The following is a 24,319-nucleotide window of genomic DNA, read 5'->3' as shown; positions in this document are numbered from 1 at the left end:
AATCACCTCATCTTTTAAGCCTATTATTTTCTAAAATTTCTAGCCCACACTGATAATTCTCTGAATTGCTAGCATTCATGTAAATAACACATGAATGTTTACATTTTAAAAATATGCAGTTTTATAATATTTCTAGCTTTTCCGATTGATTTTTCAAAATTCCAAGTCAATGATCAATGCTGGATGAATAGAGATCATGCAATATATTGCTCTTCTTTACCTTATGGTACTTACCACATTGATGGACACAGAAGTTAATGCTAAGCAAATAGTGATTTTCTGTTCAGACCTAAAGCATACTGTTGAACAGAAATTTCAATACAAATCCGAGAAACTTACTTTGAACAACTGTACTTTATTTGGATAACAAAAAGTTGAAGAACAAAGTTATCTAGGTATTTCAGAAGTAAAGATATGTCTGTTTTCAACATTTGCATAAATAACTTAAATAGACTTGATTATAAGCCAATCTTTCATCAATATAGAGTATTTTTTTGAGAAAATTGTAAAATGTTATCAGTAGTGACATTTCTCATACCAGAAGCATATCTATGTTGCTTTTTTAAAAATTCAATTTCCTGGAAAAAAATGTGCTCTGTAGAATGCTTATTGTATTATGTATGGGTTATATGACATGATTCAAAATTAGAATAATTGCTTTCTTCATTACTACCTATAATAAATAAATATTAATTTAGTTTAATGATTTATTATATATAATTAGTCCTATAGATACCTACTATTTTTCTGTATAAATTAAAGTCACTTTCTCTCTATGACCCTTGTTCTACAAAAGTAAAATCAAAATTTAAATATGCATTCCTTTTACTTCCAAACAAGTAAAGAACTCTCAATGTAATCCTCCTCTTTAAAAAGAAGTCTGTTTGAACTGCTGATCCTTTAAAAAAATTGACACTATTTTGATTTACAAAGAAATAGATTTTTTTCAGAGTTTTAATTTAGTAAAACATAAAGACAAAAGCATATATAATTATACTAATAAATGACTGCATTTTTCTTTTCTATATCTATCTGATATAGATACATAGATGAACAGACTGACCACAATCTCAAAGAAGTCAAGATAAAGGTATTTAAACAAATACTAAGATCAAATTCTCAGAAGTACCGACCTCACCAAAAAAATAGAGCCTTGTCGTAAAAACTTAGGAGTTTATGAATCAGAATGCCTAGGTTTGAATCTAGGATCCATCGATTAAGGAAACTTCAACAAGCTACTTAATCTTTCTAAACATTAGGGTTCCCACCTCTGAAAGAGGTTTAACAATATTATTCTCATAAAATTCTGAGCAATTTTTTTTTTTTTTTGAGACGGAGTCTCGCGCTGTCGCCCAGGCTGGAGTGCAGTGGCGGATCTCAGCTCACTGCAAGCTCCGCCTCCCGGGTTCACGCCATTCTCCTGTCTCAGCCTCCTGAGTAGCTGGGACTACAGGCGCCCGCCACCTCGCCCGGCTAGTTTTTTGTATATTTCAGTAGAGACGGGGTTTCATCGTGTTAGCCAGGATGGTCTCGATCTCCTGACCTCGTGATCCGCCTGTCTCGGCCTCCCAAAGTGCTGGGATTACAGGCTTGAGCCACTGCTCCCGGCCAATTCTGAGCATTTAATAACATAAAGTATCTGAAGCATTTTGAATTTATACTTAGCATATAGTAAGCATTATGTAACTATTTTAGATTACTGTTATTATCATTAGTAGTATCTGGTTATTCATACTCCTCTTAAGGAGCATAGCCCTGGACAGGTAACCAATCCCATTTAAAGAGCAGAATGTAAAGCAGACTTTTCTCTACCAAGGGCTTTCTTGGTGCCCTGAGGCTCCAGAGAATTAATTATAAAGTGTGGCCATGTTTCCAGTGCTCTACAACTGTGTGTTCTAGAACCTTGGTACTGAACAAAGCTAACCAGGACATATGGGGTAAATCCATTTGATACTGCTGTCTTAACCAGCAGTCTCCAAAATCAGGGGAAAAAAACCAAAGCAACATTTTGAATATGTACACTGAAATAAATATCTGATGAATGTAAATGACCCACTGTACTGATAAATTACATTATAAAACATTCTGAAGAAAGAACTAAACAAAGGTCTGAACCTTTCTTCAAACTGTTTCCCTGGAAATATTTCAGGCTAAGAAAAACAGGGAATGGCAGCTGTGTTACCAGCAACATTGTTTATTATCAGTGAAATGCTTCTGGACGGAAAGACTGTGATTGAACCATGAAACCATTTTGGGCCTCACGGACCTCAGCCTCCTTGTGTACAGTGTGTTCTTGATCCCAAGGGCATCCCTTGAGGGGACCTACGCTGTTCCCAAGATACAGGTTCCTGTGGAGTAGGAATGAGCCTTACCCAATGCAAGGTAGACCATGCCTACCCACACGGGTTCCTCATCTTAAAACAGAGTTGCTACATGAAGGAGTGGGGGTAAATGCTTCCTGAGCAACTATAGGGACTCCTACTGAATAAGCACCTGACCTTATCCTGTTGACATTCTGTGTGTCCTGCCCTGTATCCTGCTAAACCAAGTAAACCTGCTGCCAGACCTATTATGTCATGCAAGTGTGAATGTCACGCCAAAGCCACCAAGTTCACTGCTGGTGGCCATACAGACATACGCATGTGCAAAAATACATTATTTTCTTCATCTATCTTCATGTATTATTTTAAGCACCATGTTTTTGAGTATACTGCTTGGATACACATACTTTCAGAATATGTTATGTATACTCTCTGCAATAAGCTTAGGATACATTATTTTTTCACTTTATGAATTTTTTTTCCTTTGGTGATTTTGACAGATCCTTTTCTTCGGTTACTTTAAATCTTTGACTCTCTCTGCAAGTATTACTTCCTGTAGAACTTTTAAAATGAAAAACTGGAAATTCCATTGTTATAAATCTTGCTTTAGCAGGACAGTTTCAGGAAATACAAACATTAAAATATATTCCTGATGTTCTCCATTCTTAAATTTTTTCCTTTAGAAGATATTAAGATATATCCATAGGAAGATTTAGAAACTAAAAGGTTGTGGGAGAGGTAACTCTAGCTTTTAAATGTAATATACTTTATACTGGTTTCATTACAATATGCTATGCTAAAAATAGAATTATGTCTTCCATTCTTGACAGTATTCTCAGTTCCACTCTTGACACTGTCCCCAATAGTGGAGAAACTATTTCTTCCACTCTTGATAATTTTACACTTCCTATGAAATTTCCTATAGAGTTGTCTTTCATTACCCCATTTTGGGGTACAAATGGTTTTAAATACATATATTTGTAAACTTACCCTGAAACATGCAACATCAGCAGCATGTAGAAGACAAAGAAGAGGTTATGAGTATACCAGAAGATATCATAGTTAGAAACTCTGCAAAACAAATATATTCATTTTAATGCTACTTTACATTCCATCTTACTAAAAATATCAAAATATCATATCTCTCACAATTTAAGAAAGCTAAAATATGAGTATGTCTGATTTTCATCTACTAATACCAAAGTATTAACACACCATATAGAGAGAACTGACAAAAAATATGAGTAAGAATTTATCATTTTGTAAGTTATTTGTATTTCAAATAAAGACACATGGAAATAATAAAAAATAAGTTGTTTATTTTCAAGATATTACGATATAAGACTAAGAAGCAGATAGTAGTCTGCTAATATGTACCTTGGCTATTATTTTATCAATATTGTCAATTTTCAAATAATTTCCAAAACAACCAATACTCCTCTTTCAATACATATTTTGAGAATAGTTCAAGGGAAACTCAAAAAGAGAGAAATTAAAATAAATCATGACCAAAGTGTTATATTCTTTTCCTGGACAGTGTAATCAGAATGATACCTCGATGTTATTGCTCTGAGGGAGGACAAAGACACTGAAGAGACAGCGAATGTCAAGCATAATCTACAGAACATTTGAGAGAAGTAAAAGAGTAACAGTTATTTTATTTCATATGTCCAGGGTGGATTTTATATATTAGAATCTTGGAAGTAGAGGGCAGATATTTACAAAAGCTTCCTAGATGAACATGATGTTTCCCATAGACTCTTAGAGAAACCCTTATTTAAGCAGCAGGCAATTGCTTTACATTTACTCTACTCATAGTATTTGCTATCATAAACAATATCATTACCATGCCTTGTAACATATACAAAGTTCTGATTTTTTTTTTTTTTTTCGAGATGCAGTCTTGCTCTGTTGCCCAAAGTGGAGTGCAGTGGTACAATCTCAGCTCACTGCAACCTCCACTTTCCACTTTCAAGCAATTTTCCTGCCTCAGCCTTCTGAGTAGCTGGGATTACAGGCACTCGCCACCAGGCCCAGCTAATATTTGTATTTTTAGTAGAAATAAGGTTTCACCATGTCGGCCAGACTGGTCTCGAACTCCTGACCTCGTGATCCACCTGCCTCAGCCTCCCAAAGTGCTGGGATTACAGGTGTGAGCCATCGTGCTTGACCCTCTGATCCTTTTTTAAATCAAAACCATTATAATGTGAATTGCAAGATTTAGGGATACACTTTTCTAATGCTTTTAATACACACTGCCCATTGCCCTCTAAAAACACATTTATTAATTACAAACCCAACCGTAGGCTAGGAGTGCCTGTTTCCCAAAACTCAGACCAAATTTTGTAAATTTTCATTATTTATTATAAGTAGGATGGGGTATTATTTCATATGTGTGTTACTCACTTTTAATTCTTCTGTGACCTTTCTGTTCATAATCATTACCCATTTATATAGAGTATTTTAAATTAATATGTGTAATTTGTTACACATATTAGACCTACATTAAACTTGACTTTCCTCATAAGCTTGTAATGCCACCTTTATTATCTAGCAGGTTCTTATATATAGCAAGGTCATTTTCAGGGCTTTTTATTGACTTTGTCCCTTGGTTCAATGTGTTGGTCATTTTTGCAAGTAAATCCCACTCTCTTTTAAGTTACTGAAGTTTAATCATTTTAATGTTCAGTAAGGCACATCCCTCCTTTTACTCTTCTTTTGAAATATGTACTTGGATATGCCCCAGACAAACTTTGGAATCACTTTGCTAAATTAAAAAAACAAACAAAATACCCCGTCTGAGAATGTCATTGAAATTGAAACACCCCTAAAAAAAAAAAAAAAAAAATCGAGGGGTCAGGCATGGTGGCTAATGCCTGTAATCCAATACTTTAAGAGGCAGAGGTGGAAGGAGTACTTGAGCCCAAGTGTTCGAAACCAGCCTGGACAACATATTGAGACCTTGTCTTTACAAAAAAAGTAAAATAAAATAAAAATAAAATTAGGCATGGTGGTGTGTGCCCGTGATCCTGACTACTAAGGAGGCTGAAGTGGGAGGATCACTTGAGCCTAGGAAGTCAAGGTTGGGGCTTCAGTGAGCTGTAATCTTACCACAGTATTCTAGCCTGGATGAGAGAGAAAGATCCTGTCTCAAAAAAATAATCATAATATAATAAGAACTATATCTTTACAGTATACAGCCTTTATTTAAATCTCTACATATTTCTCTCAGTGAACATACTTCTTTTGTCTCCAGATATTATGTGTTTTGCTGCAATTGTGAGTAGTTTATTTTTATTTTATTCATTTTTTCAAACTAATTATAGTTAACAGACAGAAGGATTATTTTTACATTTGTTTTATATTCAATTACCTTTTTCAACTGTTTCACTTGGTGTTAACACCAAATTTTTCCATAATTCTCTTCAATTCTCTTAGAAACCTAATAATTACCAAAATAATTACCAAACATAGATATTATACCTACTTTTCTGGAAATAAAATAATTTATTGTTGCATTTTTTTCTAATAATTCCAAATGTTTCATTTTTTACTGTATGTAAATATTGGTAGAATTAAAAATACTTTTTGTTTTTTCTTGATTTTCTTAGGAATACATCTAGTATTTCACTGTTGAGTATAACCACAATTCTAGCTTTTATATTTTTTAATTCTACAATGGAAATAATTGTAATTTTTAGTTTATTTACTGTGAGTATTTTAAGTCAAAATTTGAGTTCATATTAGTAACTGCCATTTTAAAATCAATTGAGATGAGAAAATGTATTCCTGTCATCTGATAATAAGATACATTAATTATTTTAATAGATTGACCCATATTGAACTCTCCTTGAATTAGGAGGCTACATTTCACTATCAGAAATCAAACACTGCAGGCTTATTTTCTCACTTGATTTGTCTAATGCTTTAGTTTCTTACTGAGAAAAAGAAAAGGTAAAATAAAAGAGATATCTGTCTCCATGATTCATTTAAGAATTTCATGATTCTAACAATAATACTTACAGAAAAGCAAACTAGGTGTTATAATCTTGCTTAAACAAGTTTTAAACAAAGCATAAAACCTCTGAAGATTAAGAAGTGCTTAAATTGCTTATGAGAGCAAATGCAAAATCTCAGTTCACAATAGAAGCTGATCTTTTCATTCCATTTGATAAAACTGTATCTCAAGGATTTTAAAGTAAATATGTCAGATGCTCTAATTTTCCTTCAAGAACTCCTAAAATTGAAAAAAAAATAGTTTTTTAAATGATTCCTCTATCTAAATAAAATAAAACTGCTCCCCACAAAATTGGCATCCTCACATACTAATGTTAGTGAGTTGCCTTTCTGTAAACCAAGTTTTCATTCTTATGAAAAGCTTTAAAAAGTGTTCTTACAATTTGACTCAGCTATTCTACATCTAAGAATTTTTCCTTAGGAAATCATTGAAAAAGCATGTAAAGACATATGGATGGGGGTGTTTGTTTCAAAATTGGAATACAAAAAAAAAAAAAAAAACCCAAATCTACCCAAAACATTTAGTAATATGGATCTGGGAAAATAATGTATAAAGACCTATTTGGCGATGTGCTGTGCCATCAGTAAAGAGAATAATAACAAAATATTTATTAATGTAAAATACGTTCATAATATAAATTTAGGTAAAAAGTAAATTAAAAGCAATATTCTAATATGGTCCTGTTTTGGTAAAATACATAGGTATATAAGAGAGAAAAAATGATTTGGGGGTAGGAGGAGGGGAATTAGTGAACAAGAGTAAGAAGGATTTAATCTATAAAAATACACTACATATGCACGGTATTAATCTTTGGGTAGTGACTAGACTTGTGAAATTTTGGGGTGTGTGTATGTGTGTGCACAAATGTTAAAAAGTATAAGGATAGATTCATTTAAGTATATTATTTGGCAATTATTTTCAAAGCTTACATACATATATATAGATATATTTCTGTGTTTCTATTGAATTTCACATCTCAACAAGTAGAACAATTGAAGATTTTTGAAGATTAGAGGAAATACATGTTACATTCCTTTTTTGCTTTCTTTAACTAAAAAGTTTATTCAGAAACATCGACACTATAAATATTCTGAAAAATTAAATGTGTCCATCAGAAATGACATGTGAAAGTGCTCCTGATAATGTACATCTGATTTTGCTCAAAATCTCTTAACGATAAGAATCAATATGAATGCAGATAATTTGTTATTTTAGCAGATGGAAACCAACAATTTCTCCAAAGTTTTGTATAGAACATCATGTTAATTTACAGCAAGACAAACTCATATCAGGAAAATAGCTTTAAAATAATTTTAAGTCACATATTCCTAGGAATTCCTAAGGTCCCTGTATGTACACATTGCTTTCAATCCCATGCCCCATAGAGATACACTACTCTTCAGAAAGATACTCAAATTCTGAAGAACTGTAATTGTTTTGGTCATCAAATGCAATCTCCATACACAATTTCTTACCAATCCAGAAAATCTGCTAATACGAAGAGAATTTTCAGAAACAAGAAGTCATGTATAGAAACAGCTATACTTCACTCTTACTTACCCAGAGCAGTCCATTAACCAGGACACTACAGTGGTTAAACACTTTGATTACTCAAGACTTTTTCTAAATAACCTGACAGATAAACATCAAAATAATTGACTCTGACACTTACCTTATTGCATATGTAGAGGCTGTGATCATGAGGAATAGCACCACTACCATGCAGACCCCTGTCAGGCCAGGAACTATAAAAATGTACACAAGTACGTTTTTACTTAAATAATAGTGAGAAAAAAAGTATAAAAAATGATTACATTAGAATCCAAAATACTATGCTGTTCTGTGGGAAGCCTAATTCAAATCCCGTATCTACATGTATGTTCTCCCTCAAACAAGCCTTTTACTTTTTTATTTTTTAAATTAATTTTTAATTGACAGATAATAAATATACATATTCATGCAGTACATGGTGATGTTTCCACACATATAAAGTAAAAGTGATCAGATCAGAGTAACTAGAATATACATCCATAATCTCAAACATTTATTATTACTTTGTGTTGGGAACATTCAATACCCTTCTTCTAGCTATTTGAAAGTATATAATACATTATTGTTTACATTAGTCATTCTACAGTGGTATAGAACAGAACACCAGAACTTATTAAAATCAGCACAGTTTCAAAGTCTTTCAGGCAAATCAGGGTCTTTTATCTAAAAAAAAAGATTCTTTTTTTTATTTCCCAAATATTCTACTCAGAATGGCAAATATGTACTTACTTCTGGAAGTATATACTAAATATCAGTAATTAATGCAATAGGACAAGGTTAACATTCAGACTACAAAGAAAAGCTATTGGGACAATTCCATCTGGAAAAGTGACATTCCTCTGCTTATTTTCTTGTCAAGAAACCTACTATGAAATAGAAGGGCTGTCATGGACTATTAGCCACCAGCAGAAGCAGACACCTTGGGTACAATGCAAGAGCAACACAGGTGTGTGTAATTAGGATTCCAGAGTTAGAATCACTGGAAAATAACAACATTCGAAATCTCAGTACAATAGAAACAAATTTCACTTATAAAGCACTACATGAAAAATAAGAAAATTAGTCTACAGGTTCTTAGTACTTGAGTACTCGCACCTCCTCACTTTCCCAGTAGACAGTTTTAGAAGCCTAATAAAAGGTGCCCTTCCCTAATGTACCTAATCCAAATCATTTCTTCTCTGCACTTCCTTCCCGGAGTACTCCTTTCCCATTGATTTTTCCATTTCCTACTGTGAGTGCTTACTTCCCAGTTGTAAGAGATGAGCAAGATAACTAGTCTAGTTCACTTTAAAGAGCTAGTGGCATGAAAAATACACTATTTTGGTAAAATAGCATGCCTGCAAATTAACCTAGCCATTGTACTTCCAAATGTTTACCCAAAAGAAACAAACATATATCCATGCAAAGACTTGTTTAAGAATGTTCATAGCTATTTATTTTTAACAGTCGAAGTCTAAAAACAACTCTGATCTTCATCAACAGATTAATGGATAAACAATTGTGGTACTTATCTGTACCTGGAAAATTAATCAGCAATAAAAAAACATAAACTGTTGATAGATAAGCAACAATATACGTGAACCACAAAATTGTTAGACTGAATAAAAGAAGTTAAATCACCCAAGCCCTGAAAAAGTACAAACTCTATGATTCTCTGAATATAACATTTCAGAAAATTTATACTATTCTTCAGTGACAGAAAGCAGATCAGTTATTAGGAGGGGTAGAGGGCAAGATGCATTATAAAAGAGAACAAAAATTTTCTGTGATGATAAAAATATTTATCATCTAACTTTTGACGATGGTTCCACTATTGTGTATGTGTGTGTATATGTATATATAAAAACCAATCAAATTGTATACATGTGTATAATTAGTGTACTTCAATTATAATTTCATAAATTTGAGAGAAAAAAGAAGAGGTTGAGCTCACTGTTTTCAAGTATTAAAAAAGAAAATCTTTATTTGACCAAATGAATAACTAAATGTTAGAATCCCAGATGGCTACAGAGTGTGAAATTATAGTTAGAGGGGCTTTTCCAATATTTTATTGGGCCTTTATTAGTGTTCTTCTATGTCTGCATACAGTTTCCTATATAGTTCTGAACATGCCAAGATTAGTCATGGAATGTCTGCAAATTACTTCATTGAAAGAACACCTGGAAAAATGGAGTATGTTTAGAATAGAGCCACAATTTCCAAAGTGTGTTATTTGAAAATTAATTGCTTGAAATATTAATTTCTATTACCAAAAAATACTATAACCATCCCTTAAAAAGTCACAGGGTACATTAATGTATAAAAGTCCCTGAGAAGTATTACATTTAAAAAACCTGATTAAACTTAAATATTTTCTTAAACTTATTAGACGAGAATATTCCTTTTAGGTCAGAACATGAAAACATATTGGAAAGACTTAGAGGAGGTCAAATAGTTTACTTCAGTCATTTGAGGATAAAGTAGAAGGCCCAGAAGACCCAGCCAATGATGTATATGGTCTGAGATTACACTCTTGTTACTGTCCCTCAGACAAAACTCCAATCTTACTGAATCTCATCTGCAAACTAAGGAGAATAAATCTGATGATTTTCTATGTTCCTTCAGATTTATAAAGTTATCTCTTTTATCTAAAGAATTTGTTTTTCCTTCTTATTTCCCAAAAGTAAAAAAGACCAAAGTGCATAATTTATAAAGTAATAGATTTCAGATCAGTGAAGAAGAACTTACAATTAGCAAGGGCAAAAAAAGTATACTATAACCAGAGTTGTCAAAAAGTCAGGGGTAACTACCTTAAGAAGCCCACTGAAAGCAAACAAGCAGAGGCTGGCTAACCTATTACCTGGGATGTTGCAAGAAGATCTATGCATCAAATAAAAGAGTTAAACAAATGACTTATATTCATTCAGTGAATGGTTTGTAGGCATATACAATGTACTGTTAAATGCTAGAGATAAAATAAATTCTGCTCTACAAAAAATCCCAGTCCACTGGTGGAGACAGACAAGTTAAGCAGGCAATTACAACACAGGGCATTGAGTGCTGTAAAGAGAGCTAAGCACTGAGTGCTCTCAGGGCACAATAAGGGGCACCCGAAGCTAGGGTTGATTGACAGCTCAGCTAAGTCCCAATACATTAGCCTTATTACAACACATTCCAAGAGTCTGAAAACACCGGCTGGAAATCATTGGGCTCGTCTAATCTCACTGGGCAAAGTTAGGAAGTCAAACCTATACATGTTTCCTTAGCAAAATACATGTGTATTCTTATTGCTTTATATTTATGCATATTAAATTTACTAGTCATTTTTAAAATGAATAATTGCATGACATTGTAATTTCTAGATGAACCTGAGTGATTATTTTCATCCATACCCAGGTGTGGTCAGAAATATACCATTATCTATTCATTATCCTATTTTCCTAATATAGTTGGAAACATAATTATATTTGTTTATGAGGGTTTTTAAAATTAAAATTAGACATTATCCGTTTTATTCTCACCATGAAAGGTACTACCAAATTTGGAGATATGTACCAAGCATTTTTAAATGAATGTTTAAATAATTCAATCTATTAATCTTACCTTAGAAATCCTTAATTGGAATGTTTTTAACATTTCTTATGTAGTAAGTTTAGCCACTATATTTTACATCGCTTGTATAGCCAAAGACTTTATTTTCTACAAGACAATCTTAATTTGTCAGTACTAGATTCCAATGAAAAAAATTTCAACACACAGAGATAGAAGACTCTACATAACATTAAAAAAACTGAACTCCATGAAATCTATTAAGTAATAAAAATATACTTTATCAGCTGGGCGCAGTGGCTTACGCCTGTAATCTGAGCACTTTGGGAGGCTGAGGCAAGCAGATCACAAGGTCAGGAGTTCAAGACCAGCCTGGCCAACATAGTGAAACCCCGCCTATACTGAAAAAAATAAATAAATAAAAAAGACAAAAATATAGCCGGGTGTGGTGATGGGCACTTGTAATCCCGGTTACTTTGGGGTCTGAGGCTGGAGAATCGCTTGAACCCAGGAGACAGAGGTTGCAGTGAGCTGAGATCATGCCATTGCACTCCAGCCCAGGCGACAGTGTGAGACTCTGTCTCTTTCTATATAGATATATTCTTTATCACTAGAACACCTAAAAACATATATGCTTTCTTTCATCAGGAACTTAATGTTTCCTAGGTGCTGTGCCTGAGAACATTCAGAGATGGCTGTGGAATAGTTTCAGTCAGTATTAGTGATACAAAGCTGGATTAAGTTCTTGATAGAAAAGGATGTCTTTCATCCCATTACCATCCTTAGACTCTACTTTGCACTCTCACCTGCTATTCTTCAGTGGGGACAAACGAATGCCTTAGGAGCTCCAGACTTACGCTTACGGATCCCTGTGTCTGAGCCCAGTTCTACGCTGATGACCTGGGAAGTGGATGCCTCCTGCTGGCTAGCGTGGTATTTCTTTCTTGAAATTATGTGAGAGTGGGCCACCAAAATGGTATTAATTTGCTGAATTGGGTGAGTCAAATTGTTTATATTGCCAGAGGCCATAAAAAAAATGTTTACCTAGGACCCTGCATACTCTAGAAGCAGCCCTTCCCAACCCAAGAGAAGCTCACTTAAAAGTGGAAAAGACAGTATATGTAAGGAAATAAACTATTCTACAACACAGTATTTTTACAGTCATCCTTCAGTATCCATGCGATTGGTTCCAGGACCCCTCACAGATACCAAAGTTTGAGAATGCTCAAGTATTTATACATAACCTGTGCACACCCTGTCACATACTTTAAATTATCTCTCAGTTACTTAAACAATAAATACTTAATACGAAAGGCAGGCAGTAGCGAGATAGTATGCTCAAGAGTATGATGAGATGTTCAGCAGTGACAGGACAGCAGCTCCCAAGGTACCTGAGAAGATTAGTAACACACTTTGCCAAGTCTCTCCCAGAGACACACTAAGGTAGACCTGGGAAATTTGTATTAAGTGTCTTCTCTACTAAGTCCAACACCAGTCATGGGGACCTCTGGGAAAGGACATAGGATGATGGGGTTGCATGCTAGGTATTGAGATTACCTGCTTATAAGAAGTATTAATTATACTAAGTGCCTTAATGTGATATCTTAGTCACATAACAAATTTTTTTGTATCTTTGTAAACTAAACTTTTCAAAGCATTTTAAAAGTTCCAAAGCTTCAATTAAACTTTATGTTTCAGAAAATAATATTAAACAAAGTTTTTCTTTCTCTCTCTTAAACAAATTAACAGTAAACCAAAAAATACATTGATTCATACATAAGGTTTTGTTTTTCCGTACTTGTGTTCTCATCCAATTCTTCAGGCCTAAATGAAAACATGTTTTCAATGAGCAAAGTTGTAAGCAAAACTAAATTGTGTTTCTAAAGAGGAAACTGTGAAATACGTTGTGAGTGGCAAGTATTATAAATTTATAGACAAAAGCAAACTGTATCTTATAAATCCAAACATATAGCTGTGACATGGATGGGGAAAGCACTAGAATTATTGCGATTTTTCATCATAAAATTGATTCAAAAGAAAAACAATGCATTTGCCAGGGTAATGTGCCTCAGTCCCATGTGCAATTCCAATACTTAATTGGGTATTACAGCCAACAATTTATGATAGATCATCTCAACTCTGCAATCATCCTTGTCCCTGAAATATGTGCTAAAAATTCCCCAAATGCATCTTTCTTCTTTCATCTTTATAAATGTAAGGTTGGGAAAAAGAAGAATTTTAGTAAAAATTGTTTAACATCGGGGAAATTTTGAGATGTTCAAACGTGCATTAACAAATTAGTCTAGACTGAGATTTCATGGACAATAAGCTTGAAAGGGAAAAATAAATTACAAATGAAATAGGAGACATATTTCAAAGAAATAACTTTATTTTAATGACTGTTTCTCCTCTTTGTTGTAGATTTTAAGATTATAAAAAGTTGCACTAAATGACTGAATTATAAGAACTCCATGGATACCCACAGTGCTTGTTTTTCCTTTCCAATACATTGAGGGCAGGAGCCTGTTAAACGTGCACTATCTCCTACAGCACTTGCCACAGCAGCAGGCACAAAGCAGGCCCTCAATAAGCATGCGATTATTTTGTTTTGATAGGAAGACTATATGACAGTGAAATGTATTTGCTTATTTTTAATCTCCATTTATTCACACCCCAATATTTGCATTGTCTCTCTGTTCTCATTGCAGCCTTATCCTTTAGCTCCAAATACTTATTCTTATATGCAAATTGTCCATGTGTTATATTTGCAACATATATCTAATTGTCGTGTAATTTGATAATGCTTACTTTTTTTTTTTTTTTTTTTTGAGATGGAGTCTCGTTCTGTCATGCCCAGGCTGGAGTGCAGTGGCGCGATCTCAGCTAACTGCAATTTCTGCCTCCTGGGTTCAAGTGATTCTCCTGCCTCAGCCTCCTAAGTAGCTGGGATTACAGGCACCTGCCACCCACCACACCCGGCTAATTTTTTGTATTTTTAGTAGAGATGGGGTTTCATCATGTTGATCAGGCTGATTTAGAGCTCCTGACCTCAGGTGATCTGCCCGCCTTGGCCTCCCAAAGTGCCGGGATTACAGGCATGAGCCAACGTGCCCAGCCCGATAATGTCTACTTTTAAAGATGTTCCTGAATCTAAAGAAAAGGCTAAGAATAACAACTTACCAGTCGTGAAGAGAAGTTTTCTAGGATCCTGAGAAAAAGAAAAAAAAAATAAGTGATTAAAAACTAAAGCACTGATGACATATAATTCTATAAAGAGTATGCAGTATCTACAAGCCATATATTTGTCATGTAAAATACTGTTTATCCAATGGAAGTGAGAAAGACTCGATTAAGTTTCATAACATTTTCACAATGCTAGAGGAGGTTACAACAAGCAAAAACCCAATTCACAGAAATCTATCCATCTGAGGCAAAATACTGGATGACTCAAAAGGCCTAAAAATTATTATTAATGGTTACCTACAAGCTAGTGGCACTGGTTTTAAGCCTACCTTTAACCATTTTGAGCTCAATGTCTTAGCCATGATGTTAAGGTATTATTATATACTCTGTTCACCAAAACTGTGAAATTGCATCACAAGATGTGAAGATAGAATTAAAACCAATAAAATATGTAGGGGATTTGCAGATTGTAAGCTCAATACAAAGAAGACTAATTGGGAGCTTTCTATGTTTCAAAAACAGTGAAAAGTGGTGAGGATAAACAAAGATCAGTATCTGCTACTTGGAAATATGAAAGATTAATATTGTTATAATATTGTATGATTTCCTTTAAACTACATCTCTTATGCTCTAATGGGTTATAGTCAACACCCTTCTACCTTCTGGAAAACCAATCCCTACTAGATTTGTGAATTTATTTTTTATCCCCATGGTGCTTAATATTTCACAAGCTTTTGAATTCCTTTCTTTGTGCCTCCATTGAATCAGGGGTCAGGCCAGACTATGTACTAAGAAGGAAACAATTTATATAGTGTCATTTGGGGGTCTTTGAATAAGGACCACTTGCCTAGGAATAGCTCCTCACCTGGCTTAATTCAATTGACTTCTATTCCAACTATTAGAAACATGGCTATAGGGTGATCTAAGAAAATTGAATGTATAAACAACCCATAAAAATATAATATGGGCTGAACAAAGTCATAAGAATAGAAATGTGAATAAATACCTATGGAAACCCAGAAGATGGAACAATTAATATTGCTAAAGAAAGAAAAGGAAACATGAGAGTGAGAGATGTTTTCACAGTGGCAAGGTGAGGCAGACTTAGCTGGGCTATCAAGAAAGGGCAGCAGTCACAAGCTGGAGGGTGAGTCCTTCCATGCAGAGTAAAAGCATAAAACAAGAACAATAGGGCATATGACACAAAACCATCTCTTTCAAAAGCAGTTCACAAAATAACATATGTGTTGATTATATATATATATATAAAATATAATCAATTATCAATACAGCAATATATAATATATATAATAGATATGCCATATATATTTATGTATATATTTAAATATATGTGTGTGTATATATATACACTTATTTTCATCTACACCTAATGCATTGCCTTGTACCTATTAGATGCTAAACACATATTTATTAAAAAGAGGGGAAAAAACAAAAAGAGAGACATGAAAGAAGGAATACAAGAAGAAATAAAGGCAGGGGAAATACTAACTTAAAACAATGAGTTGCAATTTTCATCCATCAGATTGGAAAAAAACAACAGAGATGAGTTGTAGAAATAGGCATTCTAATATTAGTTAGAAGTGTGAAAAAAGGAGAAGACTTTTTAAAACGGAATTTGGCACTGTCCATCAAAACTAAAAATGTGCAACCTTTTAAACCAAAATTCTACAACTACAGATCTGTGTAGAAGTGTACAAAGAAATACATTTATTGGAGTGTGGTTCATAACAAAAACTGAGAATCAACCTAAATGTCTGAATAAGAAAAAGACTAAAAATAAATTATGGCATAGTCATATGGAGAGAATGAGATAGATCAAGATATTTTGATACAATAAGCTATAAAAGTATATTTATGGAGACAAGTAAATTGCCAAGGAATATATACCATAAAATGCCACTGAAAATATCAGAAAAAAATGTAATACACTGTGGCTTGTTTTGGAGGAGAAGCTTTCACTTTTAACTTCGTTTACTTGAGAGTTTTAAAATATTTTATATTGAGCATATATAACTTTTCAAAGAAAACAAATTTAATAACCGAAAACCTTGAAATCACTAAAAATATTGGAACTTAAGCAAAAGTTTATTCCATTAAAATGAGAAAACCATTAAAGTTATTAAAGACATGAATTCTGAAAAGAGAAGAAAAGAAGAAAAAGAAACAAAGAAAATGTTGTAACAGGGGCAGAAAACAAGTAGCTAGTGATTTGAGCAGAGGGCAGCAGGAGAAAGGGAAGCAGGTGGGAGTGAGATCGGGAGAAGTGGAGGCTGGGTCTGAAATAATTACATGTGAAGAGCCGTCACTGGCCTGCTAAGGAGCTGGAATTTTTCAGTGGTTCTCAGTGCTGGATGCACTCTACAAGCCTGGGAAACTTTTACAAATTATCAGTGCCTGCCTCCCAACCAAGACCAATTAGATCATGTTGGTATTTTTTTTTAAATACAAGTAGAGAAAAGGGCTATATCAAAGGTTGCTGGCTATTTTGGTTTTGTGATTTGTTTCTGTATTTGTTGTTACTTTTTCATTAGTTTTGTTTTGAGGGGGAAGTCAAGCACATGATCACAACAGTATTAAACCTAGAAAACTCTGGTGATATGTGGAGGAGAAAAAGGAGTGGGGAAGATGAGAAAAAATTTTATTAAGTCACTACCAAACTTAGTCTGCAGAACAGGAAAATTAGGGTGGGGGGATGCTAATTAAATGGCACAGAACAGTTTGGTTTTGATGTAGTCTTGGCATTGTGAAGCAAAGGCAGCCTGAGGACTGTATGAGAGCATCAACCAACAGAGACCTAACTGGCTGAGCATGTGCTGTTCATCAAGCTCTGGCCTGCACCTTGCACATATAATTTCATTTTATGGACGGCTTCCCATGGAGAATAGCACTATGTCAGATATTGCCTGCTACAGAATTGAATTTAACATCACCTAATTCGAGGAATGTTTTTAAATGAATGAATCATGAAAACTCACTAACATTTTTTTAAGTAAAATAAATTGATTTATCCAGGATTCACAAATAATCAATCTACTTTTATTTCCTTTTCCCCAAAACCTAGTATGTGAGTTATAAAGTATTTTTACCCTGTAACGGCACTGTCGACACTCTCAACTAAATGATAGGAATTAGACAAAAGCTGCTGGGAGTCAGAGGCAGACCTGAGTGGCAACCATTTGAACATTGCAGAATAAAAAAGTAGACATTCTACCACCTCCCACTTTCAGCAGGAGAGACTATGAAATAGTAATTACTTATATTTTCTATTGAAAAGGAATAAAGCTCAATTTGACAACTGCATTTTAAAAGCACTCAAAAGGAGCAGTAAGGTACAAATATTCAGGGAAAAATCACAGACCCTCATTAGTCATCTCATGACAAGTGAAAGGAAAATGGGAAGACAGAGACCACCCACCTCATTTCGGTATCTTGCTGCGTTCAGTTCAACAAAATCTTCACTGTAATTCACTGAGAAGTTGAAGGCATTCACCAGATGGGCAGCCACGTGCACGCCTACAGAATCACACCAGGGTCAAGTTAGTGGGATTTTCATATATGCTCCATGTCAAGGACTCAGTTCTTCCTCCCCCTCAGTAAATACAGGGTCAAACTTTGACAGCTATATGGGCAGTGAAATATTACATGGAAAGGTGAAGTTTTAAAGACACAAAAAACTTAACTATAGATAGTTTACCAAATGTTCAAAGGCTGTAATGAAACAACCCTAGTAAGTCAGGGATAAGAGAAACACACACAAACACATCCCTCCCCCTAACACACACACACACACCCTCCTCCCCACCACACACACACACACACACGTCCCCCCAACACACACACACACACATCCTCCCCCTAACACACACACACACACATCCTCCCCTAACACACACATTATCCTTCCCCGCATTATGACCTTTCCTCTTAACATTATTATTATTGACCTTTTTTTTGTCTTTTTGTCTTTATCTTTTTCCTTTTGATTTTTGATTTTTCTTTTTTGTTTCTTTCGCCTTTGTCTTCCTTGATCTTTGATGTTATCCCCCCCCCTCCCAACACACACACACACACACATCCTCCCCCAACACACGCACACACCCATCCCCCTCAGAACACACCACACACACACCCTCCCCAACACACACACACACACACACACACACACTCTTACATAAATATGCATCTAATGATATGGGTATTTATTTCTTTACTTGGGCACCTCCCTGATATTTTAGGTATTCCACATCTTTCACCTCTTCCATAGTTCCAAATCTGCTATTAATATGTATCTTGCATACTTCCCTACCCCATAAGGTAAATTATAGGCCACTGAAAGATTTTCAACTACTGGAAATTTTTCACAATCCACAGATTTAAATCATAGTATTCTTAACCCAACAGAAAAAGTGTTGGGAATCACTTCATGGGACAAAATTCAGGAAAACAATAATCACAGTAAACAAAGTGCTCAACTGACTCAGAGCTCACAGAAATAATAGCAGTGTTAGGAAATTAATAGAGATGTGAAAATGAACTCATTTTGGCAAAGCTAGGGTAACAAAAATTATCTTGAGGAGGCTGGGTAAGGAAGGAAAAGTGAGATGTGCACGGGCCCATCACGCCTTCCCCCTTGCTCAAGCTTTGCTTGTAGGCAAAATTAGGTGTGAATTAACACCATATTTTAATGTATTGAAAACCACAACAGGTAACTCGCTGGAAAATTTGTGATCTTGGCCATATTATTTGCCTTTCAGGGGCTTTAATTTACTTCTCTGTAAAATTATGGTGACAGAAGTGAAAGGCTTAATGAGATAAGTGATCTGATATTGCTTAGTAAACCATTACAGTTCACGATATGTGTAGTACAATGGTTCAAAAGAAGACATAGCCTGGAATCTAGGAAACGCCATAATTTCCTACAACCCATAATATGAGATAGAGAGGGCTTAGAGTTCTAAGTTACTCACAAAAAAATGAAAGTGAGAGAGGACTAGAATGCTAAAACGCCTAAAAGTTTATTTAGAGGATTTATAAGGTCCTTCAAGTAATCAAGTTAGAGGTAGGTGAAGAGTCCGGACTTATTACAAAGTTACAGTAATTAAGAATGTATAGTATTAGCAAAAGAAAAGAAAAATAGATTAATGGAACAGAATAGAGAGCCCAGAAATCCACCCACATTAATACAGTCCATTTATCTTTGGCAAAAGAGCAAAAGCAATACAAAGAAGAAAATGCCTTTGTCACAAATGGAGCCGAAACAAGGAAGAGTTCACATTCAAATAAATAAATCTAGACATAGACTTTACACTCTTCACAAAAATTTACTCAAAATGAATCACAGACCCAAATGTAAAATGCAAAACTATAAAACTCCTCAAAGGAAACACAGGAAAAATGTCTATATGACTTTGGGTTTGGTGATGGCTTTTTAGACACAATGTCAGAGACATGATAAATGAAAGAATTAATAAGCTGGACTTCCTTAAAATTAGAATTTCAACTCTGCAAAAGACGTTGTGAACACCATGAGAAGATAAGCCACAGACTGGGAAAAAGCATTTGCAAAAGACATATCGATAAAGGATTATTATAAAAATATATAAAGAACACTTAAAATTCAATAACAAGAAAACAAACAACCCAATTTAAAAAATGGGCCAAAGATCTTAATAGATACCTCACCAAAGAAAATATACAGATGGCAAACAAGCATATGAAAAGATGATCCACATTATATATCATCAGAGAAATGCAAATTAAAATGATGAGTTACCACTACGTACCTATTAGAATGACCAAAATCCAGAATACTGACAACACCAAATATTGGTGAGATTGCACAGCAACAGAAATTCTCATTCACTGTAGGTGTGGGATGCAAAAAATGGCACAACAACATTGGAAGTGAGTTTGGTGGTTTCTTAAAAACTACACATATTCTTATCCCATGATCTCGCAATCACACTCTTGGATATTTACCCAAAGGAACTAAAAATGTATGTCCACACAGAAACATGCACATTAAAGTTTACAGCAGCTTTATTCATTATTGTCAAAATCTGGAAGCAACCAAGATGTCCTTCAATATGTGAATAGATTAAAAAACTGTGGTACATCCAGACAAGGGAATATTATTTACCACTATAAAAAGATGAACTCTCAAGCCATGAAAAGACACAAAGGAAACTTAAATTCATATTACTAAGTGAAAGAAGCCCATCTGAAAATGCTACATATTGCATGAGTTCAACTCTATTACATTCTAGAAAAGGCAGAATTACAGAGACAGTAAAAAAGAAAATCAGTGGTTGTCTGGGGTTAGTGGGAAAGGAAGGTCACAAATAGGCAGAGCACAGAAGATTTTTAGGGCAATGAACTATTCTGCATGATACAATAATGGTGGGTACAGGTCATTACACATTTTTACAAACCCATAGAATGTATAGCATCAAATGTGAACCCTGATGTAAAGTATGAACTTTAGGATATAATGATATGTCAATTAATGTAAGTTTATCAATTGTAAAAATTTGTACCACTCTGGCACGGGATGTTGATAATGGGGGAGGCTATACATGCACGAAGACAAATGATATATGAAAACTCTCTATATATTCCTCTCAATTTTTCTGTGAACCTAAATCTGCCCTACAGAAAAATAGTCTTTAAAAAAATTTTAAGAGAAAAACAAATGGACAGGAAGCTAAAATGACTTAAGTAACAAGCAAGGACAAGTTTCCAAAGAAGTAAAACAAAGGATATCTAGGTGTGACACAACAATGGCACAGGTATAAAATATTATTTAAACAAAACTCTCCCTGTCATATAGCTTCATCAATACCCAAATGTATAGTAAAATAATCCTTTGATATTAAATTAAAAATTTATATATTAACTACATACTCTATGGCTACAAAATGCAAAGTCATCTATAGAAGAATTACTATCCTTTCTGAATTTCTCTGAAAAAAAAAAGTCATAGGTAACAGCTATAGAAAATACATCATTAAGGGATATATTCACTTTTTTAAAGGACCTCTTAGGTGAAAAGAATTTGGGGCTTCTAATTTTAGGCACAAGGAAGCAGCTAGCCCAAGCACTTTGCATAGATTTTCTCATTTGATTCTCAAAACGAAACAATGTGGTAGGTAGAGTCATCCCTATTTTACAGATAAGAAATCTGAAGTAAAGAAGGGTAATATAGCGAAAGTCAGACCACTAGTGACTGACAGAATGCAAATCCTCTGTAATATAAGCTCATGCTATCTCAGTCGCTTGGTTGCTCTCCAGTAGAACCAGAATACTTGGACATGATTACAGTTTAGAACAAATTGAGTCATGAATACGCTGGTTTCCTGATTCTCCTCCATTTCTGACCTTTCACTCTCCCTCTCCCTAATCTATCTCTGACCCTTACTACACCCTTGGTCCTTATCTCACCCTCACTAAAGTACTAATCCCATCCCTCAACCTCTCTCCATCTATCACCTGCAGAAGTGGAACTATCAATTGGAAGAAATTCAGAGATAAAACAATGAAATTACCTGTTTCAACAATGCTTGGCAATTTTTTACAAAGCTAAAAGTATAATAATTGCTTGGCAATAACTGTATCAAAACATTCCTGAGTCAAAATGGCCCTACTATCAAAACAGCTATGTCATCAAATAATGGTCTGGTGAAAATACCAGGTGCTATGCCTCTGAAATAATTAACCGTTGCAATTATATATTACAATTACTAATTCTATCCTAAGAATTTCTATTCATTTTCTCATTTTAGTCTTAAATCTGAGAGGTAAGTCCTGCCGTCCATCAAAACAGCAGGGGTTGCAATCCTAGTCTCTGATAAAACAGACTTTAAACCAACAAAGATCAAAAGAGACAAAGAAGGCCATTACATAGTGGTAAAGGGATCAATTCAACAAGAAGAGCTAACTATACTAAATATATATGCACCCAATACAGGAGCACCAAGATTCATAAAGCAAGTCCTTAGAGACTTACAAAGAGACTTAGACTCCCACACAATAATAGTGGGAGACTTTAATATCCCACTGTCAACATGAGACAGATCAACGAGACAGAAAGTTAACAGGAATTGAACTCAACTCTGCACCAAGCGGACCTAATAGACATCTACAGAACTCTCTACCCCAAATCAACAGAATATACATTCTTCTCAGCACCACATCACACTTACTCCAAAATTGACCACATAGTTGGAAGTAAAGCACTCCTTAGCAAATGTAAAAGAACAGAAATTATAACAAACTCTCTCAGACCACAGTGCAATCAAACTAGAACTCAGGACTAAGAAATTCAGTCAAAACCGCTCAACTACATGGAAACTGAATAACCTGCTCCTGAGTGACTACTGGGTACATAACGAAATGAAGGCAGAAATAAAGATGTTCTTTGAAACCAATGAGAACAAAGACACAACATATCAGAATCTCTGGGACACATTTAAAGTAGTTTGTGGAGAGAAATTTATAGCACTAAATGGATACAAGAGAAAGTAGGAAAGATCTAAAATTGACACCCTAACATCACAATTAAAAGAACTAGAGAAGCAAGAGCAAACACATTCCAAAGCTAGCAGAAGGCAAGAAATAACTAAGATCATAGCAGAACTGAAGGAGATGGAGACACAAAAAACCCTTCAAAAAAATCAGTGAATGCAGGAGCTGGTTTTTTTTAAAGATCAACAAAATTGATAGACCGCTAGAAAGACTAATAAAGAAGAAAAGAAGATTCAAATAGATGCAATAAAAATGATAAAGGGGATATCACCACCGATCCCACAGAAATAAAAACTACCATCAGAGAATAATATAAACACCTCTATGCAAACAAACTAGAAAATCTAGAAGAAATAGATGAATTCCTGGACAAATACACTCTCCCAAGACTAAACCAGGAAGAAGTTGAATTCCTAAATAGATCAATAAGAGGCTCTGAAATTCAGTCAATAATTAATAGCCTACCAATCAAAAAAAGTCCAGGACTGGACGGATTCACAGCTGAACTCTACCAGAGGTACAAGGAGGAGCATGTACCATTCCTTCCGAAACTATTCCAATCAACAGAAAAAGAGGGAATCCTCCCTAACTCATTTTATGAGGCCAACATCATCTTGATACCAAAGCCTGGCAGAGACACAACAAAAAAGAGAATTTAGGTCAATATCCCTGATGAACATCAATGCAAAAATCCTCAATAAAATACTGTCTAACCAATTCCAGCAGTACATCAAAAAGTTTATCCACCATGATCAAGTGGATTTCATCCCTGGGATGCAAGGCTGGTTCAACATACTCAAATCAATAACTGTAATCCAGCATATAAACAGAACCAAAAACAAAAACCACATGATTATCTCAACAGATGCAAAAAAGGCCTTTGACAAAATTCAACAGCCCTTCATGCTAAAAACTCTCAATAAATTTGGTATTGATGGAACGTATCTCAAAATAATAAGAGCTGTTTATGACAAACCCACAGCCAATATCATACTGAATGGGCAAAAACTGGAAGCAGTCCCCTTAAAAACTGGCGCAAGACGGATGCCCTCTCTCACCATTCCACTCAACGTAGTGTTGGAAGTTCTGGCCAGGGCAAGCAGGCAAGAGAAAGAAATAAAGGGTATTCAGTTAGGAAAGGAAGAAGTCAAATTGTCCCTGTTTGCAGATGACA

At 34.6% G+C, this 24,319-nt stretch overlaps 1 protein-coding gene across 6 annotated transcripts in view; it reads right to left on the bottom strand.

The window, feature by feature from the left end:
• Positions 1–24,319, bottom strand: part of NOX4 (NADPH oxidase 4) — a 173,113-nt gene that overhangs the window by 100,629 nt on the left and 48,165 nt on the right. For all 6 annotated transcript variants that reach the window (XM_003910526.4, XM_009187083.3, XM_003910527.4 and 3 more), the window contains 4 exons: positions 18,038–18,135; positions 14,599–14,626; positions 8,012–8,084; positions 3,312–3,392 (listed from right to left, as the gene is read on the bottom strand). In XM_003910526.4, the coding sequence (XP_003910575.1) occupies positions 3,312–3,392; positions 8,012–8,084; positions 14,599–14,626; positions 18,038–18,135 (280 nt within the window). The remainder of the gene's footprint in view (positions 1–3,311; positions 3,393–8,011; positions 8,085–14,598; positions 14,627–18,037; positions 18,136–24,319) is intronic.

This window comes from Papio anubis, chromosome 12, assembly GCF_008728515.1.
Source record: "Papio anubis isolate 15944 chromosome 12, Panubis1.0, whole genome shotgun sequence".
Classification (NCBI taxonomy): Eukaryota; Metazoa; Chordata; class Mammalia; order Primates; family Cercopithecidae; genus Papio; species Papio anubis.
Note: the sequence above shows the minus strand (reverse complement) of the source record. Positions and strands in the feature narration are given on the sequence as shown.